The sequence below is a fragment of the Balearica regulorum genome, chromosome 4, assembly GCF_011004875.1.
Source record: "Balearica regulorum gibbericeps isolate bBalReg1 chromosome 4, bBalReg1.pri, whole genome shotgun sequence".
Lineage (NCBI taxonomy): Eukaryota > Metazoa > Chordata > Aves > Gruiformes > Gruidae > Balearica > Balearica regulorum.
In genome coordinates, this window is record NC_046187.1 from 52559372 (window position 1) to 52581558 (window position 22187).

Consider the following 22187-nt stretch of genomic DNA (forward strand, 5'->3'; position numbering starts at 1 on the left):
AGTGCATGAGGCTGAGACTGTGCCAGCCTCACAGTGGGCACAGAGTGAAATAACCCCTCCTTGCTGATAACGTCTTGTTGACAAAGGAGCTGTCAGATCATCTGGCAAAACTCAACGTATTATAGTCCATCTGTTCCCAGGTTTCAGAATTCCCTCACCCTAGTTCAGATGTCTCTGTTTAATATGTGTTTTGACTGTATTTTGGTCAAAGGAGCTTTGAGAACAAAAACCATAGCACTTACCTATGTATTGACCCTCAGCATCAGCACCATTGATGTTAAATTAACTATTTGTGCACTGCAGAGTGTGTAGGTGCCTTTAATCTGAAGCCGATATGTCTGTTGGGCCAATGCTCAGCTGCAATATGACTGTGAGGGTGCAAGACAAAATAATTATTCCTGATGTGGGAGAAAAAACATTCAAATAACCATGACTCTGCCTAACTTGAAGCTGAATGCAGTACTGGTTTTGGAAAACTCCTTTGCTATGCAGGGACAATCTAAAATATGATGTAAAACAGCAAATGTGTTTCTATAATAATTACAGCAGAGAAATAGTTACAGTCCAACGCTATCTTATAGCTGGAGCTAGTAGCAGTCCTGCACTGTGAAGATTACTTCATGATTTCCATTTGCAACCTTTGGTTTGATATTTTTAAACAATGTCATATGTGCCCATTTTGGATTTAAATGGTTCAGGCTGTCTTTGTTCCTCTGTTTAAACGTTTTGGTGACATTTTTGGCAAAGAACTGTTCCTTGTCCAAACCAAAGAAAATGTTAGAAATGAATGAAAAGTGCGCACACTGATGAGAAAATGTTTGAGGGAAGGAGGCATTAAGATATTCTCAATTTTAATAATTTAATAATGTCTCATTTTTAATAATTTCATAATTTTAATAACATGCAAAGAAGTATTTGTCTGTAGTACAGCACCCAAGCTTGTGATATCTTCCTGAGAGTAATGTCATTAATAGCACTTACAGCTACAAATAGCTTTCCAGGTCTGAAGTAGAAGTTAGGAAAGTTTAAAAGAGATCATTTCATTCTGAGAAGTGAGGGAAGGTGACAGGGACATCCTCCCGGCGCTGACGCATTTAAGATATAATATCTTCTGACTGGGTCTACTAGTGTAAATGACCTTGACAATCTACTTAAATGATAAAATATCTCTGAGCAAAGACTGCTCCAGCTTTGCTATGCTTATTTGTATCACTGTGTTCTTAGTTTGGCATGACATTCTTCAAATTCACTTCCAAGAGAAACTGTATATATACTCTTCACTCCAACTATTCTACAAATACAAGTAGTAAACCAGCTAATGTTTTAAGAGGAAAGAATTTGGGAATGCAATTGCAAAAACATCTACGCAGTTTTACAGTAAAAGAGAGCCATGCTGCTATTTTTCAAAAATGTTCATCAGTTCCATTTTGCATTCAAGTCATTGTAAAATAAATTGAATTTATGATTCCTTGAGGATGTCAAACGTTGTTCAAAGTCAAACTCATTCTTCTTAGTCTCATGGCGGGTGCAGTTCTACCATCTGTTATTGCTTTGCAGCAGTCAAGACCAAGGGAGCCCTGGCAGGCACTGGCAGGATCACAGAACAGACTCTCCTGTTGTATGGGCGTATCTCACTCCTACTACTCAGTCTGAGCCCTGTTGTATTGTCTATACATATATATAAGATAGATAGTATAAATAGTTCAATGTTTGGGAAAGGTACATGAAGAAAAAGAAGGTAAGTAAGTAAGACACAGATGGCTCTGGGTATCAACCATTTCATGGCATTAAGGCTCTCTACATGCAGAAAAGAAAGTGGCTTATCCAGCCCCAGGACAAGACAGCAGCAGCCAAACTTTCGTCTCAGGAAGGCTGCACCCTGCAGGAATCCCACGCTGTTTCTGTTTTCCCCAGTTTTGATTCAGCTGCAGTTCCAATGTCCCCAAACAGCTGTTGGAAATCTTACAGGACTGGTTCAAAGCACTCCGCTTTAGGACGAAGAGCCAGGCAATTTCCAGAAGAAAGAGATTGGATCTGTAGCATTTCCTCCACTACAGACCGATAAACTTTGCCTGCTGTAGATGAGATAGCCACAACTCTTTTTAGACACATTCAACTCTACAACAGTTTTATTTTAGTTCTTTTGGGAGTCCTTTGGTGAGAGGAATGTCCAGAAGCAAGAGGAGACATCAGAGCGGGCATTGCCTTCTACCTGCCCCCCTGCATCAGACCAGCATCCCTGGAGAATTAATGGAAGGCATTAAATCAAAATGATGGCAAACCACTGGGAGAATGAAATGATAAATGAAAATCAATTGGGAAGGGGGAGCTGCAGAACGAAGTCCCACACTAGTACAAGTGCATGTGACGTTCACAGACGCAAGAATTTTCCAAGAACAGGTTACACAAGCTTTGTTTAAATTCTAGTGACCAGGTGCCGGGACGAATAAACGTGTGTCCCTGCGGATAGCCTTATTTGTGGGAGTGGTCTGGCACCTCACATCAGTCAGACCTTCTGATCTAAATAAGGACTTGCAACCTGAGACACTAGTTTTGTTTACAGTGACCTTTGATTAATCTGGACTCCAGAGCAAACATTACACAGTGCTTTGTCACACTGGATACTGGGAATGAAAGCAGAAGTTATCCTGATGGCAGCACGGTGCACACAGATGTCTGCTGAAACCTGAACACTGAAGGAACCATTAAGTATTATAAACTGTGCGGATAAAATATTAAGCATACTTAAAATGTTTTATTGTAGTCTCATGGCCACTGTATTAATGAGTGCTCAGTGCCCTACATCGTACCGGACAACTGGAGTTTACTGTGTAAAGCTGGTCTCTCCTATGTTACTTGTTACTGTGATGGGATGCATGAAAATATCAATAAAATTGCACACTAATATAAGGAAAATATTGCTTGAGGAAAAAGCACACACAATCTTTCTGAATGCAGATGACATTTTATTATATTGACAGATTCAGAATGCTCCATGCAACCCCCGGTGACAAAACCACAACACTCTGTGGGAAAACCTGCAAGAATCACCAAAAACAAGACAGAAAGTTTACTTCTTTCTAGATTCAGCAGCTCTTCGATATTTAAGGACTGGAAATATAAAATGGTAAAGAAAGGTATGCAATACTCCTGGGTTTTCCTGCTCTGGAAAACCTGGTCAAAGAGAACAGAAAACTCTAAGAGTGTAAGGGCTGGAAAATGGGGTCTGTGCAAACTGATGCTCCAGCCTCACAACAGGCTGTGTATATGTGAATGGTACAAGCCCTCAACCCAGTTGGAGTCTCTTAAATTAGGTTGCTGAGGCCCCATTCACTGTACGCAGCCAGTACGCAGCTGGGTCCACCTCTTCTAGGTATGGTATATACATTAGAAAAATTCAAGTTGAAGACATTGCTTTCCAGACACGGCATCATCTTAAAACAGGCATGGTAGGTTTTGATCAAATTGCACACAATGTATGCAGACTGGTTGGTGAAAAAGTGATCGTGAATTTTTTGGCTCAAAACCCATGTATTTGTTTATTTTACACATTTAGTTTGTCAGACTTATTGTTAGTTTATCAAAATAGGCACTGGCCTTTCACTTACTACAGTCTAGGTTGTTGGTAATAGAAACCTCCAGGTATATGTCTGGGGTGAAAATAAGAGGCAAGTCTTAAATGAAGGGGGCAGAAATTAAGGGATCATGGAGTTATTTTGGTTGCTTGGCCAATCAGAGGAGAAACTGGTGCAATTTATTAATCATATTCAATAAAGAACACAAATCAAATTAAGACAAGAGATGAAGAAGTACATCCTGCTAACTATGAAAAGAGAAACCTTAGTCACTTGCAGACTGGCAAGTAAAGTGTCTTGTTTTGTTTTGATTTGTTTTGTTGTAGAGTGCATACTTTAAAGGAAATTAGGTATTAAAAATTCCTCTAAAAGAATCTGCATAACGTCATATTGAAAGTCAGTGAGCAAGACTTAATAAACCAGTTAAGGCATTGTTCAAGATGCAAAGAAACTTATATAAGTTTATACCTTATATAAAGATATATGTAAGTCTTATATAAGTGTAGAGACTTTACTGCCACGTTGCTCTGATTTTGCGCTGGGATAATTACAGACTGAAATGACATGAGAGTGTCAATACCTTGTTCAGTCCACAGTTCTCCATGGTCCAGAAATGTAACCAGGTAAAATTCCTTTAGAAAAGTTTTCAGAACAAGGTATGGTAGAATGAGTGTTTAAGTCAAAAAGCACGGTTTGTTAGGACATGAGATGAATCATCATGCAATGGGAAATGGAAGCAGTTCTGCTACAGGACTGCTTTGGTAACCTGCAAATTACACTGAGAAATGTATTTATGCTGCTTCTGTGCAGAGAAGATCTGGGGGATCCAGATTATCATTTGCATTTTTACATATAAATACCCTTATAGCCACACTGAGAGTGTAAAATGTGCATGCTTATTCTGATGCAGGTATCAGTCTCTTGGTGATTTTTGAGGAGTACTTGGATCCTCTGACTTTAAGCACCCTACTGAGATGCCAGAGTTAATTGCCTCTTTCTTCTTACATAGCAGTGGAGAGAGTTTAGCACCTCCAGGGGTGATTTAGCAGTGAAGTGGGTTCAATTGGGTGTCCATGCACTATAAAGGAAGCCAGAGCAAATAGGTCACCGAATTATGTATTTGGCTGAGAGGCCTGGATTTAGATGGGGTGAATCCACCTTTTAGGCTAGAAAGAAGCGAACAAGTTACAAGCTGGGCAAATAATGTTCAGAAAATAGAGGAGTATGGGGAAAATAAAGCACCTTCCATTCCTGAGACATTAAAGTTGTGTGCAAAACTGAAATAAACTGGTATTAGCCCAGAAAGTGCTACTACAGGAGTATGAACTAAATGAATACTTGGATATTAGGTTGATGAAGGCTGTATAGTTATCTAGATAGACTTTTATTGCCTGTCAACTCCGTGTAAAACCACAAAGTCGAAGTCTGTGCTACCAGTAGGTGCTTTTTACAGACGTGGAGGAAGACAGCTTCCCGCCCCGAAGAACATATGATCAAAGAAGTGGTAAGGGATGCAGCATGGTGTTTCTTAACATTATTTTCCTGTTCTTTCTTTCCCCTTGCTCTCTCCCAAAAGGTTTTGGTGCCTTGCTGGTTTGTTTTCTGTCAATTCTGTAGTAGAAAATATTTGTTCTATCTCTGATACTGCTCTGTTAATTTTCATTTAACGCTTTACCGCTATTCAGTAACAGTCACTGTACTTTCATTTCTAAAATAAGTTATTGAAAAAAATATTAGCACTTAATTTTTTGACTTACAGGTTTTTCATATAAGCGCTGGATTGGACCCACACACAAAAAATTCAAAAGATTTCTCTCATCCATAGGGGATTCAAAATAATTGAAGGATGATACACTGTGCTAGAAAACTCACTGGTGCTTTTACTTCAACTTTGCTCATTGTTGAATAGGGATTAATTTTTTAATTGACCTAGAAGGAAAGAAATTATTAATGATATGCTGTGAAAGCAAACATGCCAGTTGAAAAGTAGGGTTTGGAAGAGGATACTCTTGCCCAGTGCATTATAAATACAAAAAGGACCCCTGCCCACCATTAGTCCCTCTTCCCCACACCCAGATTGCCAAGGCCAGCAGAGATCTTTCCCTCCAGACACCTTGAGCGTTCTGTGGTTTTAATGCAGACATATCGCAGTAAGAGCCAGTCATTCCTACTTCCTAGAGTCAAACAGTGATGAAAGGAGAGGGGTCTGGTAGGCAAACTACTGTGTGCCTTGGATTGCCTGAGAAATCTTGCCTTTCCAATAGGTGAAGGTAAAAAAAAATACTTCCTTGGATGTCACAAGCCAAGCACCCAGTCCTCAGCTATGGTACCAAAACCAGAAGAAAACGGGGCAGCCTGGGATGCTACCAGTGAGACAGGGCGTGCGGCCCACCACAGCAGGGATGGATGTTTGTCCAGGTGTCCATGCCCATCTGTTCTAGGACCAGCAAGGAACTGTGGCCTGGTTCAGATGGGTCTCTGGTGACTAAAAATGTAGTTTGTTCCCTTAAAATATTAGCACATGTGACTGTTTTTAAGTACATTTCATCTGTCTGTATTACATCAAAGGTTTAGGGCTGTGGAAAAAAAGGAAGTTTGAATGTATTAATTAAAAAAAAGATCCCTTTGAGTCCCAGCAAGCATACTTTTCCTTCCCTCCTCAGTATAAATCACATCGATGCATAAAACCTAGTTTTGTTAACTGGCAGGTACTTGAAGTTGTGCAATGCATGTTTTAACAGAGCAAAGCTGTGATGTCAAATAAATACCTTACAATGTGCATTTCCAGGTTTTCCCAGGTTGTATCACCTGATTCCAGATGGGGAAATTACCTGCATTAAGATCAACCGTACCGATCCCCATGAAAACCTGGCCATTAGGATTGTGGGAGGCAGTGAGACTCCTTTGGTTCACATTATTATACAGCATATTTATCGAGATGGGGTAATTGCCAGAGATGGAAGATTGCTGCCCGGAGACATGATACTAAAGGTACAGTACTGTGAAGGTACAAGATAAAAGTATCCTAATAAAGAATAAGACTGTGTAAGTCAATCATGAGATGAGATTTGCAATGTTTCTTGTTTGTGTGGGTAGCATAATGCACGCAGAAAAACATTCAGATCTGCGTGCTGTGATGATTTCATTCATTCCAACAGTTTTTGAGGTTCACAGACTTGTTTATTCTCCTATTCACTACCAGGCCTCTCTGATTCCTACCCGAACATGGTAGATCCGAAATGCAATGTTGGCATCTCTGACCCAGTGGTGCAAAAGTCATCTTCTGAAAGCAGAGGCTGGGCTTTTTGCCCAGTTTGTTTCTACTGAACTGTGGGCTTAAATCTCAGTTAGTGAGGTTTCCATTGCGTTACCTCCCACTTACACCAGTATAGGTGATAGGAGCGTGATCTGGGTTAAGTTATTTCAGCATTTAGGTCCTCTGTATGGTGTGTTCAGCACCGCAGAGTGTGAGACGCTACCTGCTCTATTTTGGTAGTGTTGCTCCACCGGCAGCCTCAGGTGAAATCTCTAAGAACAATCTTGAGCAGCATTCAGACATTAGCTGTTGACTGCTACTTCTGCTCCTGTTTCTATAGAAATGTATAACAGACGAACAAGAATGAGGTCAGATGGTTAAAGATCACGTATCTTGTGAGCAGGGGCTTCAGCAATAGCTTTTGAATGGGAACTGCACTCTCAGCTGCCCCAGCGACTTGAGTGTCTGCAAGGTTGCTAAATTATATTAATGCGTCAATGCTTAGAAGAAAAGACTGATGACAGAAAATATTAGTTCCTTTCCTTGCTTTGGTGCTTTCATGGTGTAGTTGGAGTACACAGGTATATTCATATTGCAAGCCAAAGGTACAGCTGCAGCTTGCCCAGGTATACTCAAAACAGCTTAAACCAGCTAACTCAAATATTGGTGACAGCACTGGCGACAGTTTTTCCAAATTACAGGTAAACATTTGAGCAGGTTGCTTTGTTCACTATGGGCCATGCTGCTGTGAATAGACTGGTGCTGGTACCCAGGCTAACCAGTGCGGCATTAGCTGGGATAAGGCTGCAGGAGCTGGAAGTGGATTGGACTGCGAGGTCTGGCACACGTATCTCAGAGTCGTCTTCCAGGTGGGACTCTGGGTGCCCGCCTTACTGCCTGCTCTGGCATGCCTGGCTGGTAGGGTTAGTGAGTAGTTCCCCAACCCTACTGATTTCTTCTACTACATATTCCATGTGAGTAATTATTAAGGATACCATCCTTTGAAGTTCAGAGCACCATCATGCTTTCCTAGCTTTTGCTGACCCCAGTGGTAGCTGAGGACACTTGGGGCATGCCAGGGTTGTGGATGTGCCTTGTGCTTCATGTCAGACAGAACGTGGCCAAAGGGATTCCTCAGGATCATGATGTGGGCATACTTCACTCTGGCACTCTTTAAACTTGCCTCTAGATTGTGGCTCTAGGTGGCAGCTGAATGAGTGTCACCTGGTCATGAGCTTCAGGGAGGCTTTTTGTCCTGGTGCCAGCACAGAGCGGCAGAGTCAATGGCACCACTGAACCAAAACTGTTCCTGCAGGGCACATCCAAACTACAGTGGCAAGCTGTGATTGCAGCATGGACAGGCCCAGCTCATCTCTCCCTGGCAGTAGCTGACTACCCAGGAATTTACCAAGGATTCCCAGCAATTTCAGCCCCATGCTGGTTCAGCTCATACCATTCATACTACCTAAGCTGGCAACTTAAAGTTAGTTAAGCTGCATTTCTAGGGCTGTAGTCCCCTCGTCAGATCACAGAGGGGACAGCCCTGTCATGCCCACACAGGCAGTCTGCGAAAACAAACGCCAGTTGAATGCTTTTGTCAGTACTGGGGAACATTTCTGTTGCAGCTTGGAGATGTTTCTTAATATTTAAATGGTTCAACCTGTGCAATGTAAAACTACATGGAAATAACTTGTCTGATTCAGGTTTTCCAGCCAGCAACGAATTACAACCTTGCAACTGGTTTTCATTTAGCAGTGATAAAATGCAATGCCTAGTCACTCTTGCATACACAGGCATGACAGGATTGACTGGAAGCTCTTTTTTTTTTTCCTTCTTTCTTTTCACCAGCCAAATTAAAGAAGTGGCAGTCATGCAGTTTTACCACCATCTGAGCTAAATCTTACCTGGAAAACACTGAGAAATGTAAAATCCCAATTCTCTGCTGTGGTATGTCAGCATAATTGCTAGTAAATATCCAGGACATTTAAACTTCTAGTTGAGGTTCTTTTCTTCATTTTAATTAGGGATTCATTAGTGGGGAACAGGTTTTTTACTGTACCTAGAACAGCTGGGAGATAATGAAGAAGAGAAACAGCAGGAAAGTGGTGGGAGTGAAAGGAAAGGCTGGCAAGGTGATTTGAAATCAGAAGCTAGTGGAATAAAACTAAGATATATGAAAGGATATTGGAGCTTGGGAAAGAGCAATAATAAAGCTGAAAAATAACATGTATGTCTGGAGACTATCAGGGAGAAAGGGAAAAAAAAAAAGGCAGAAAGTGTCTGTACAGCATGTCCTTTCCTTGGGGGGAAGACTGTTCTGCACCACAAACTTGGCCTCCTGCGTGACACAGTTTGAAATAGCACACGTCATTTCATATGAAGACATCTGTGTAAATAGATCTGCCCTCTCCAGTGCCAATTCAGATTAGACGATCTTTCTGCTGCTGATTTACACTTCTCTCTTCCAGGTAAATGGCATGGACATCAAAAATGTGCCTCACAACTATGCCCTGTCAATCCTGAAGCAACCTTGCCACGTGCTCCGGCTGACGGTGCTCCGAGAGCAGAGGTACAGATGCCGAAACAGCGGACTTTCCCTTGATGCTCACTGCAACAGGGATGACAGTTTCCATGTTGTGCTAAACAAAAGCAGTCCGGATGAGCAGCTGGGAATAAAGCTGGTCCGCAAGGCCAATGAACCAGGGGTATTTATTTTCAACTTGCTGGAAGGTGGTGTGGCTGCCCGTGATGGACAGCTTCAGGAGAATGACCGGGTGTTGGCCATCAATGGGCATGACCATCGGTACGGCAGTCCAGAGAGCGCAGCCCAGCTGATACAGGTTTGTCACCACCACTTTGACCCTGATTTCTGAACTTTGGAAAAACAAAGCAACATATTTTTCACCATCCATTGCAAAGCAGGGGCCAAATTTAATGCGTGTGTATTTTGGGGAGGGAAGGAGACGTGTCAAGCTCAGATGGGAATTTACACCTCTAAAAGCTCCTTGGTTTCACTGTGGGTACAAGGGTGAATATGGTCACAGGCTCTCACAGCGATGCCTGCTAACATTAGGCTTTGTAATATACAGATCAATGTAAATATCCATATGCTCCGTGCATCACCAAAAATGGTGCCAGTCTGCACCCTGGGAGCACTGGGTCCAGCTGGGTCCTGACTCCTCTAGCTCAGAAGGAGCCACAGTGCTCCCTGGTGCAGCCCTGGAGCAAACCAGAGCCGCCTAAGGCAATGGGCAGTGTGTGTTTCTGGATGAACATCATCCTCCCAGACTCGGTGATTTCCCATGGGTGTGTTTTAAGACAGAAGGTACTCCACACCTCGTAGATATTTCTTACCTAAATCCAGCATATGGAAATCCAGATGTTTAGAAAAAAATGGATCTGTAGCTGTAGTTTTTATAAATCTCTATTTAGACTCGCGTGGAGAACTAAAGGGGTGCCTCTGCAATACACTAAACAGTCTTACCACAAAACAGTCAGAAAACAACCCTGTGCCTTTCTCAGCTACAAAATCAGTCAGCTTCTGCCTAATTTCCCCTCCAGAGCCATTTTCATTTGTTTTCTTTCTTTACAGCCTAAGTTTCTAGAAAACTTTAACATTACAAGCAAAGCCAAGAATTTTTTGTTTCTTTTATCTCATATTTATAGCAGTTATTATACTTGTGCAATTTTACATTTCATTTGGAGGCATGCAGAGTGTTCACATATTGAAGAATTTCATGTGCCATAACAAGATGTCAGACTGGCTGCTTCCCCTTTCTGACAGGTATAATCAAGGTAACATGAGTCGTACTGAAAGAAGCATTCGAATTCATGCTTTTTGTGGAAAGGATTCCTCTTTTAGCACATGTTCACAGTTGGCTGTAGCCAACTTTTATTGAGAAGTTTATAGCATAGGTAAAGAAAACGGCATCCCTTTGCATAATGCCAGTTGTTGAAATTCTGGTCCAGCATCTTTCTGGATTACTTTATGTAGCTCACTAACTGGGAGCAGAAGGCAGCAGGGGGAGGTTTAAATTCTCTGAGGGGAACAAGTCTGGAATGAAAACCTTTCTAAAAAATTGGTATTCTTGGAACAGTTCTTTATGGCTAGAAAACAAGGCAACTGTGCTTCATAAGCAAAAAACACATGCAGCCTAGAGATGAAATGGAAAAAATGACTAATGAGACCATTCACACACAAGTGTTTAAAAATGCAACTAAAGCTCTTATTGGGTTCCAAAGAGTGGATGTTATTTATAATGATGCTTGAAATGCACACCAGTCCCTGGGAATTTAAACAACATGCCCATCAAAGGGGAGACTCAGGTTTCCAAACAGCCAGGATTACATTGCACCAATGTGAACTCTATGAATCACATTTGTCTAATGCAAAATTCCCAGAACCTGTGTCTTTTTTGTCATGTTTTTTCATCAATTATCATTTGCCTTTCCTGTTTCCATGTTATGCCAGAGAAAAACCATTATAATGAAGCCACAAGTGTTTTGCATTTGCTTCTTACACGAAGGGATGTTTTACTGTATCCTCTGATTTCTCAACAGTATCCTGCCTCTTGAGACTTCAGTGTGTGTCACTCACAGTACATTGAGGTCTTCAGATTAATAGTGGTGGAAGCTTCAAATACACCCTCGGTTTCTTTAAAAACAGAACTAACATTCACTAAAAGGTGGTGGTGGCTTGTTAGGCCAAGCACAGCCAGGAGAACATCAGATTTCTGTGGAATCTGATTAGTTTTGACTTCTAAATAATGAATAATTGAGACAAATCTTATTCCTCAGGCCTTTAGCAATTATACATTAGCATATGTGAAGCAGTTGTTAATCAGTAGATTAGGTGTCTGGCTGTTTATAAGCTCAGTCACAAGAACTGAAATTAAGAAAACGCATAAGTGCTAATTAGGAACGTGCACACATCGTAACACTTGGGAGTTTGCTGCTTCCCATTTGTCGCGTCATCTTTAGTCATGGCCTTGTGTCAGATGTGGCACTTTTAATCTAAGTAACGTGACATTCCACATCTGTTTTCCATGGGAGTGACAAGAAAAGGAACAAGGTAACAGATCAGTGGGCGCTCGTGTGAGCACATCAAGCCGAGCTGCACGGGTTGAGCCAGACTTTACTGCCCCCAGACGCTCGCTCTCCTCTCTCCCTCTTTCCCTCGTCGCAGCTGCGACGGGCGCACGACCCCCTCTCCATCACAACAACCGCCGCCAGCAGAAAGCAGGTCATGATGTGGAGCGCATCTGCGCTCCATCATCCCTGCAAGATATGGGGCAGCTTCTGCCAAGAGCAGCACTGCTCTCTCTTTTTAAGATGCAATTGCCTACTAGATGCTCAGAAGTTGCCACCGTGTCTCTGCCTCCCTGCTTGATTTGCTTTGGCTGTAACACAAATTTTAACTCTAGTAGATTGTTTCAGCTATTACTTGCATTCAGTCTCAAAGCTAACGTCATTTCTTTAATTCTTGCTTCAGCATAAAAACCAGAAGGAATTGTCAGAAAAACAAGTGGTAAGAGGGAGGGAGGGATCAGATTGAAGCAGTAATTAATATTCTGATCAGTAGAAATATATGGAAGTACGTAAATACAAAAGCTGGTCTTGCTGTTTGGATAACTTCTTAAAACACTCTGCACTTCTGAGAAATTGCTCAACTTGACTGACCTGGAGACAAATGTGACATTGCAATAGAGACTCTTGCTGAACTTTTGCTAGTCGTTCTACGAGAATTAATCACATTTACAACCTTCCTCTAAATAACCAACTTTGAGACTAACCATGTGGCAGTAGATGAGTTTTAAACAGAAGTTGCATAAGTTGAAGTTGTTTGTTTTAGAGAAAACTGAATTTTTGTGGAGTCGTATGCCCTTAGGAGGTTTAGTATTGTATTGTTCAGTTCCATCTCAATCACATTACAAACTGAGGACCAGGGTGGTTTCCTTTCTCCCGAGGTACAGCATTCTGCTTTTGGGTACCAGTTGAGTCCAGGAATTAATATTCCATAAAAACAGATGTGGTAAAAATCCTTAGAAAGTTATTTTGGAATACGTGTGTATGTACCAGATGATATATTATGAAGCTGTGGAGATTTGAAAAAATCTGGTGAAAAAACTAGCATCCCCCAAGATATTGGGAAAGTAACAAAGAAGTGCGCATTGTTTACTGAGATACCGGCTTCTTTGGAAATAGCACAGCCTGAATATGCAGGTTTTAGGCTTGAAGTTGGAAGTTTAGGAGGGGTAGGTTGCTTTATTTTAACTATAGTGACATTTTTCATTTTTTAACTCTCAGCTACTACTATTGAACCCAGCTCCAGAAAAGACAAACCAAACTACAAAAACAAAAATCCCAGGGGCCTCCTCTGGCTTCTGTTAATTGTCTGCGGGAGATTTGATTTCAATAGTGCAACTGGATCTGGGTTTGTTTTTCAGCTGCTTGTTCAATGCCAGCTTTCCTTGGAGCTTCTCCCCAGCGAGCAGGGCACGTCAACGTGCCAGCAAGCAAGTCTGGAGGACTGATGTCCCCAGGGCTGCGGGACCAACAACCATTGCTACTGCAGCCCCGGGGGCATCAGACCTCCAGACGTGCTTGCAGGGGGGTCCATGTTAGATACTGAGCAGTTCCTCGGTAATAACCTGCGAGCAAGCAGGCAGGAGTCCCTCTGGAGACCGGCCCATAAGAGCCCCTCCTGCCTGCCACAACACCAGGGTTTTAACCTGGAGAGGAGATGAGAGGATTAATATTTTTTTTATCTTCTGAGCATGCTTCTATAACATTGAGGCTATTTCTACACTTCAGTACGTTGGTTTGCCCTTATGGCAGACATCTACGATTTGCCTAGCTAAACCCCACTCCCTCCCAGCTCTAATCTTTGCATCACTGTTGTCTTGATTAGATTCATATGAGCCTCACTGAAGGAAGAACGAAGCCATTTGCTTCTAGGGAAACCATGGTGATTCAATAAGACAGAAAAAAATCACACATACACAGAATTAATAATACTGATATCAGGCACACACAGAACACCTTAAAAATAACAAGTAAACATAACTCAGTAGAAGCTTTGCAGCATTTCTCAGACATATAAGTATTAGGACTGTGTGGTGCAAAAAGACCCAGAGGCATTTTAAGCTTATTTGGGGTTAATTGTTTTTGCAGTTATTTGTTCCTAGTGAGAGCTTAGGCTAGTCTGCCATCCTAAACTCCATTACCCTGTGTGCTTGCTTGTGCCCCCCTTCTTTCTCTGTTCTCTAGTGCAGTAGAATTTTATTTCTCCAAATGGTTGCACATCCTTTTCTTTTAGGTGCCTTACATTTGTCATGCTCGTTGCATGCAGGTGGACTCCATTACATCATTTATTGCCTGCTTTCACCAGCCAAGGCTTGAGCACATCCCTTATTAGAGGATTAATTGCATCTTTTTCAGCATTCCCATCTGGTGGCAGCAGCTCTGGTTGTCTGTCTCTCTGGTGGCAGGCACATGGCTGCTCTGCAGTGGTATATGCAGGTGTGTGTGAGAGCTGGTCAGCACTCACTGGGGTGGATCACCAGTGGCTTCCAGCCAAATTTGGGGCAGATAGAAAGGGTTTTTCAGAGTTTACACCAAATTTTCAACAGAAGAATTAAGTAGCTGGTAGTAAATTTTTATGGACTTTATTGACCCGAACTGATGCTGCTGCTTTGTCGTTGCAACCATGTCAGTGGGAAATCCAAACCACACTTAAATGGGACCATGTTTTGTGAATTCTCTGGGGTGGAAGTGCAGGGGTTTATTGCATGGGGGCAGTGGGATTTACCCTGTACCTCATCCCGCAGGCCAGCGAGAAGCAGGTTCACTTCGTTGTGTCACGGCAGACCAGGCAGCAGACCCCCGACATCTTGCAGGAGACCGGCTGGAGTTACGGTGGCGGCAACCCCCAGCCTTGTCTCACTGAGAGAAACAACCCCGGCAAGGTGAGGGCACAAGCGCTCGCATGGTTTCCCAGCCACTGTGGGACAGGGGACTGGGAGGGCAGCTAGCATTTTACTGTCTTGGGGTGTTATCTCTGGTTTCTGTCACCAGAAGTATGTCTTATTTTGAAATGGAAATCTTAAAGCTGTGCTCCTCATTATTTATACACTGCTTCTGCCCTGACTCCGTCTGGGTTGGGGGGTGTGGAGGGAAGGAGAAGGCAAAGGGTTGTGGTGAGGCAGGGGGCTGACATGCACGTGGCATCCTGGTCATGGGCACCGACCTGGCCGGTGGTGCGAGCCAGCACAGGGCAATGTGTGCCAACAAAAATAAGAGGCTTATCTGAAGTTTCTCCATCTGGAAAAAAGTCTTCAGGCAAAAAGCTTTCAAATGCTGGCCTGAAAGATTCCCATAAGCTGCTTGAAAATTATGGTAATTATTAGTCTGTTGCTCATTTCTTAACATATCCGTGCTCTGACCCGACTGGCAGTTTGGCAGCAGACGGCATCTGCAGTCTTCACAGTCGCTGCGAGTGTGCTGCCTTTCTGTGGAGCTTTGGCCCCAAAATGTGTTAGTTCTGCTCTGGCAGTACCTGGCACTCCCACAGGATGGGGGCCATGAGGGCCAGCAATGCCCAACATAGCCGGACCCGACCCGACTCAGGGCCACACGGCACAGAGCAGCCATTGTACCCAGATATGGCACTGGTTACCTAACTGCCCCTCCAGCGCTCCTCTGTACCAGGTACATTGTGTGTTTAGTGCTTTTAGACTTGCAATGTGCTCCCTGCATAAGGCAGAGAGGTTCTCATTGTCAAATATATGAGGTCTTTAAGCAGAAAACCAATGCAGCAAGAGCTTTGAAAATACATTTTCTAAGTTTACTCAACATTATTCTTTGCACTATAGACAGAATGAAGTATGTCTATGCAGGAGCTGAATTTATTTCACTAAATTTAAAATCACACACCTGGCAAATTTACCTCAATTGCTCTGAGTGTCACCACTTATGGAAACCCTTGGGAGCTGGTCCCCTGGCCACCCGTGCCAGGGGTGCATCAGGGAGGTGGACAGGCAGGGCTGGCTTAGATCCATCCTGCCTGATGGGCAGCCAGACGTGTTCTTAAGGGGACCTTTGGACTGAATCAGCTGTCAGATTGGGTGCACAGCTGTCAGCCAGGAGACAAGCCTAGCTCTGCATTTTACAAATACTTAAACATACCCTTTTTTTCTTTCTTTTTTTTTAAAAACCTACATTATTCAGTGTTTTTATGTGTAAAAAATATACTAATGTCTGTTTATCTATTTTTAGTTTTCCTTTTCCATGAAGTGACAGTCTCAGCCCTTGTTAGTTGAGACTGGATCAGCAGGAGTTAAACCAGAGAGCAGAGTCAATGCTCAGTAGCTACTACCCAGTAGCGAGTAGTGCCCAACTAATCATGCATCTGCAAGGCATTACTTCCTAATGAAGTAATGATTTCCTTAGGGAGATATGTGTAGGACAGCAATTAGCTCGTGTTGCTACTGTATGATTCCTGGTGAAACTCTGAGCACCTGCTAGCTCTACCACGTTGATCTGATTAATTGATACCACATGGGACTACTTGGGAACGTGACTTGTCTTCCATAAACTGGTCTAGATCCTCGTTTTCTCTTCCAGTACCGAGAGGTGTTAGATGGGAATTCTTGGTAAGTCCAATATTATTTTGGGTAGCTGTGAGATTGAAGGGTGAATGTTGACCTTGCAAATGAATTATCTAATGAATCATCTTTTGTTGGAAGGGTCACAGCTTTTACGGGGATTTCCAGTTGGCCACAAGAGATGGGTGCTACATAGGCGCATAAGTGGGTGTGCTGCTCTGGGCTTCTGTCCAGTGCCACCATTTGGACATTTTCCAGGGAAGATCACAGCCAAAAAAATAAAAAAACCCAAAACTCAGAGCTGTTCCTAGCTCCCTTTAGCTTTGTGTGTGTGCAGTGGAGTGCTCATATCAGAGAGAACACTCTGGCAGTAGATTAGGAGATCAGTACAGCCTGGTGGACGTGGTGAGCTTCAGGCACTGCGGGCTTTTGGTCTGATACAATCATTACTGGAGTGTTACTTGCCCTTTTAGAGGGTATGACTGTGTCAGTTTGAATTTCTCATGCTTTCTTGCTGAAGGTTTAACTGAACATCATTTGCAATTCAACATCTTTAAACTCTAGGCTTTGGCAGACTTAAAATGTTATTTGTTTTTAAATATACATTAGTGTAGGAGTAATTCTTGCTAGCCTAGGGCCTATACGGTGTCCTAATGCAACGCACAGTCCTGCTCAAAACCAAGGCAATGTTTGTTGATTGGACTTTACTGTCAAGGGAGTTTCTTATGTGTGCATGGCTTGATGAGTCTGCTACCTGCTGCTGTCAGTGGGATTGCTTTATTATGTGATTGGTAGAGAGATTGCTAACTGACTTGAATTCTGATTAATTTTAAGGTGGTTTTGGTCCCCTGAGCTTACTGTAGGAGGTGATATTGGCAGGTCAGGAATGCTGTCTTTGAGGGAAGCGGCTCTCGCTGCAGAGCATGTATGTACACGTGGGCTGAAATCTGCTCTCAAGCCTTGGCTGTATTCAGCACCAAGAACCAACTCTAGCTTCCAGCAGCCATCCTGCTCATGCAGTGGCTCAGAAACAGCTTTTGGCCAAGCTGTTAGTTGCCTTCATGACAGCCTGCCTCCATCTGGGAAGCGCGAGGAGGCAGCTCTCTTTTGGGCTGATGGCAATCAGCCACGCAGCCAACAGGGCGCTGGAGAAAGAGGAGGACGGTCTGTAGCGATTGCATCCTTCTCTGGCAGCAGTGATGCCGGGTGTATGGTGTGCCAGGAGATTGGTCCTGCATGGGCTCTCACCGAGCCGTTTTCCTGCGTATGGAGATAGGGGAGGCACAGCCCGAACTGTTCCGGCTGCTGCCTGGATTTAGAAAAGCGAAGATGTTAGAAATACTTTCTTCTGCAGCTGAGGTTGTTAAGCTAGGCTATAACGTATAAACAGGCCAGATTCAATTTCTTTGAAGTCAGTAGGAGCTTTGCCATTAATTAAATAGCACTTGTTTTTAATTGGAACTGTTTTCTTACTCCTTCCCAACAAATTGTCTAGTGCTTAAAGTAAATCTGTCCCCCTGTTGCTCGAGCAGGCAATGTTTTCTGACCATAGAAGCAGGTTAGCCTTCAGGTGAAGTACATTTTCCAAACAGACCCAGGTACATATCACAGCTTTGATGTTGTGATAATCTGCTGTAAATATTTATTTTCCAGTAAATATATATATATAAAAAAAATTAAAAAGAGGAGGAGATGAACTGTTATGTTTTTCTTCTCCTGACCTCTGAGGTCAATTCAAAATGACAGAGAGGGACAATTGTTTAGAAGAGAATGCATTGAAATGCAGTCACTGATAAACATTGCCTTTTAACTGGTTTACTCATTATCAGTTGTACCTCCAAGAAAGCTCTACATGTGTTTACTAAGAAAGGCTTTACTTTCCTTTCATCACTGCCTTCGTTGCAGCTGAGTCGCCCCAATTCCTTGCTATCTGCAACCATGTAAAAAATGGCATGTGGAAGGGTAGCTTCAAAGGAAAATTGGTCCTACTTGGTTGAGCATACAAGTAGCAGTACTTTTATGATTCTTCATTGAAATATAACAGGACAATTTGTTACCAAGCACTGCTTTGAAATCTACTTATCTCTGCACTCATTCCTCAAAAATAAAGCATTAGCTGTTTCATCGGCTAATGTTTTTGGTGTCTGAGACATGATGGACACTGCATAAAACAGGAGTGCTCTGAACACTCAGAGCTGCAAGTCTCATTCCAATTTCATGTTTTGCTACAGAATTTTTTTGTGAAAATTAGTAGTGCCCCTATCCCACATGCTTCAGGAAGTGGGCTTTTCCTGATGGAAAGCCATTCTTTTCCGAGGGGAAAAAGGACAATGATTTTACTCAAACATGGATGAAATATTAAGTTTAGTTTGCACAAAGTTAGAACTACTATGTTTAAAACATTTACACCTTAAAGACAAAGGTGAAAGGTTATAATTATCTGGACTAGAACATTTATATATTTTTAAAAGGGAATGTTGTAAAACCTTCAGAAGTTTTTAGGTTCATTTGGAAGCCGTAAGCCCAATTACTCTGACACAGTGCCTGTGTTCTGCCAGATAGGATAAGGCCAAACAACTATATCAGTTGGGTTTTGTCCCAGTGTCTAAGAGAAGAACTTTTCCGCTGAGCTCTTTGCCTTTTTGTTCCTGCACCTCTGTGGCAGCCACTGCTTTTTCTGCTTCAAGTATCTAGCTGCTAAAAGGTTCTGGGTTTTGTTGTTGATGTTGCATCACAGAAATCCTGATGTGGAGTTAGTTCCATCAAACATACCTTTGAAAAAACCCACAAAACAAAGATCTAGCCTGCCCTACTCCTATAAAAAACTTCTTGCTGCTGTCTTCCTTCGTCTGCTGTCTCACTGTGGGAGCAGCCATAAACTCACCTGCTCCGCTTTCTGTGCTGCTGGCCCAGGAATCAAGGTAGAATGTCTTTGTAGGATCTCAGATTTCTAAGAAGAGATTAACATGGTTTTAAATGAGTTTTATAGATTCTTTTTGCATATTATAAATGTGAGGTCACACTTGTGAATGAAAAGGTCGAGGGTTTGTTTTGTTGTTTTTTTAAAATACAGATTTGAAATGTATTTAACAGCATGCTGTTATATCTGTATATGAGCCTGGAATGGATGGTGCTGTTTCTGTAAGAGGGGCTAGGATCTTCAGGAATTGATGCCAGGAGCATAGCTTATGTAATACTTAAGGAAATCAAAGCAATTAACATTTAAATCCAGATTTTCTTGAGAAGCATCCTTGTCTCTCAAACTCTTCTGTAAGAGCTGGATGCATTGTAAATGTGACACTTGGTTCACAGGTTTTGTTGGAGCTTGTGTTGCCTCCCTATCTCGAGGCTGCCTGTGAGTTTGTCTCACCCTCACTCATACACCAGTTACTGCATGACCGGTGGTGTGTGTGTAACTTTTCCTGTTCAGGGGGGAGGAATAAGGGGATGACTGTCCTCAGACAGTCGAGTTGGCTGTCCCAAAGTGACCTTTTAAGCACAAGCACTAGGAAGAGCACCCTGGAAGCTGCTGGCTCTTCACTCTATAAATGTCCTTCTCTTTTCCTGAACAGAAGCACACATTCTTCGAGTGTATTCCCACCAGTAACTTATTCAGAAACACAGAAATCTGGAAGAGCAAATGAAGTGTCTATCTTCTAATCTGTCCCCAAGAGTTTTACTCCTTTAACCCAGGTGGACCATTTCTCATTAACTATACAGATGAGGTTCAGACTGCAAGCAGCAAGATAAGAACCGTGACCTGATAGTCAAAGATATGAGGACCGCTGGTGATACACATTTGCATTTCAAAGACCTGCTTCTATTAATCTCAATGCTAAAACACTTCTGATTTTGGCGGGAGCAGTGCCTAACTTTAACCATTAAAGCACGGATTAGCTCTGACTCTGCAGATGCCTAAACCCTGGAGAGAGTCTTGCCTGCCATCTGGCCAGGCATGGCAGGAGACTGTGAAGTTCTTTGGTATTCCCTTAAAAAATACTCGTTTCAGTAGAAAATGCCTAAGCTGTCGGGGAGGTCCCCGCGCCCACTGTGTGTGTTTGTTGCTGTTTTCTCCATCACAGAGCATCTTTCACGCCGTCACCTGTCACGAGAAGGTGGTGGCTGTCTGGAAAGATCACACAGAATCGCTGGGAATGACTGTAGCAGGTGGAGCATCTAACCGGGAATGGGATTTGCCTATCTATGTGATGAGTGTCGAACCCGGAGGAGTTATCAGCAGAGACAACAGGATAAAAACAGGTAAAAAGAGGGGATCTGGAAATCCTGCTTTAATTCATAGGCTTCCATTCTAAAACAGAGGGATAGCAAAAGAGCATCACACCCTGACATCTTCAGCCATCCCATAGATTATGGGATGCATCAGATTAGGGGGTCTCATGTCAGTAACCAGAAAAGGTATAATATGCAGTAGCAACCATCTCTGTGAAGTGGAATGCAGGCATATTCTGGTAGGAATAAAAAAAAAAAAAAAAAAAGTTTTTCACAGGAAAATGAGCTTGCACCACCATCTCCTAACTACTGAAATCTTCATTGTGCAACCTTCACCGGGTCTTCATTTAAATTTTTGTGCTAGTTTGTCCTATCATTCCTGGCTTTGAAAGAAATATAAAGGCCCAGAATTCCCATCATACATGAAGCAACGTTAGTGCTTTGTGGCTCAATATCATGTCTGGAAGCCTTGCCTTCATAACTCCATTTTGCTCTTGATGTAACAGTGATAAAAATAATAGCTTCTCCCCCTCTGCATGAATAAGCCTTTAGAGTAAGATGAGGAGCATATTTTGTCAGTGAGTTTTGCAGGAACAGGTAGGCAGTAGAGGAATGGTGAAACTCCCTTTTCAGGATGTTATACCTCCAAGAGTCAAGTACCTTGGTACCCTACATCCAGCAACCACACAGCTCCCTGTCCTCTTGCCCTTCATCCCCTACACTCAGCTTCAGCCCAGTCACTGCCCGGAAGCTGGAGGGAAATCCTGAGTGCGAGGAAAGTGAAGGCACCAAGAAGTGGGGCAGAATAGCTGCAGCCCAGACGAGCCCCATGAGCCTGGGTCGCGGCACTGGCACATGTGGGAACCTCCCCTTTACAGGAGCTATGGCTGCTCATCAAAACTCATGTAAGAACATGATAACAGGAGCAAACCAGCAGGTTTTCCCTTTCCTCCTGCTAGGAAATGACTGCCTCTCAATGAGATACGTTTTCCAAAAAATATTCATCATGAGGCAGCATGGAAAATTCAGCCTAGTTAATTTGATAAAATTAGAAACAAATGAATACGTGATGTTATAACAGTGCCATAAGCCTCCACGGTTAAGAGCAGCCCTTAGGTTGTTATCTCTCTCATCGGGGTAGACCGCAAGAAGAGGTTAACATGCGTGTTGTGCTGCCTGGACTGCTGGTAAATACAGCCCCTGCCTGGAGGAGTGTGCAGGTGAAGCGCAGAGGGCACCCAGGGAAGCCCTGGCTTTGGCGTGTTCCGCGGAGGGTAGCGGAACACTTGGCACCATGGCCACTTGCGTGACATTAACGTCTTTATTGTACTCCCTGTAGTAATTGAGGTCATCTTTGCATTTTTCTCTGAAGCGGCTGTGCCTACATTGTAAATAAGGCATACAGAAAGATGTTTTGGCTTGCAGCCATTTAAACAGACATTAACATTAAGATAATAATACCTTATTCTGCAAAGCAAACTTTACAAAGAGCTAGCTAAAGCAGCAGTCCTAAATTTAAGG

General features: G+C 42.8%; 1 protein-coding gene across 6 annotated transcripts in view; it reads left to right on the forward strand.

Annotated features, from left to right (window-relative positions):
* Nucleotides 1-22187, forward strand: part of LNX1 (ligand of numb-protein X 1) — a 138084-nt gene that overhangs the window by 106882 nt on the left and 9015 nt on the right. For 4 of the 6 annotated variants that reach the window (XM_075752155.1, XM_075752154.1, XM_075752157.1 and 1 more), the window contains 5 exons: nt 2982-3137; nt 6364-6566; nt 9300-9671; nt 14661-14798; nt 20519-20696. In XM_075752155.1, the coding sequence (XP_075608270.1) occupies nt 2982-3137; nt 6364-6566; nt 9300-9671; nt 14661-14798; nt 20519-20696 (1047 nt within the window). The remainder of the gene's footprint in view (nt 1-2981; nt 3138-6363; nt 6567-9299; nt 9672-14660; nt 14799-20518; nt 20697-22187) is intronic. The other 2 variants (XM_010304117.2, XM_010304118.2) reach the window with 1 other exon arrangement.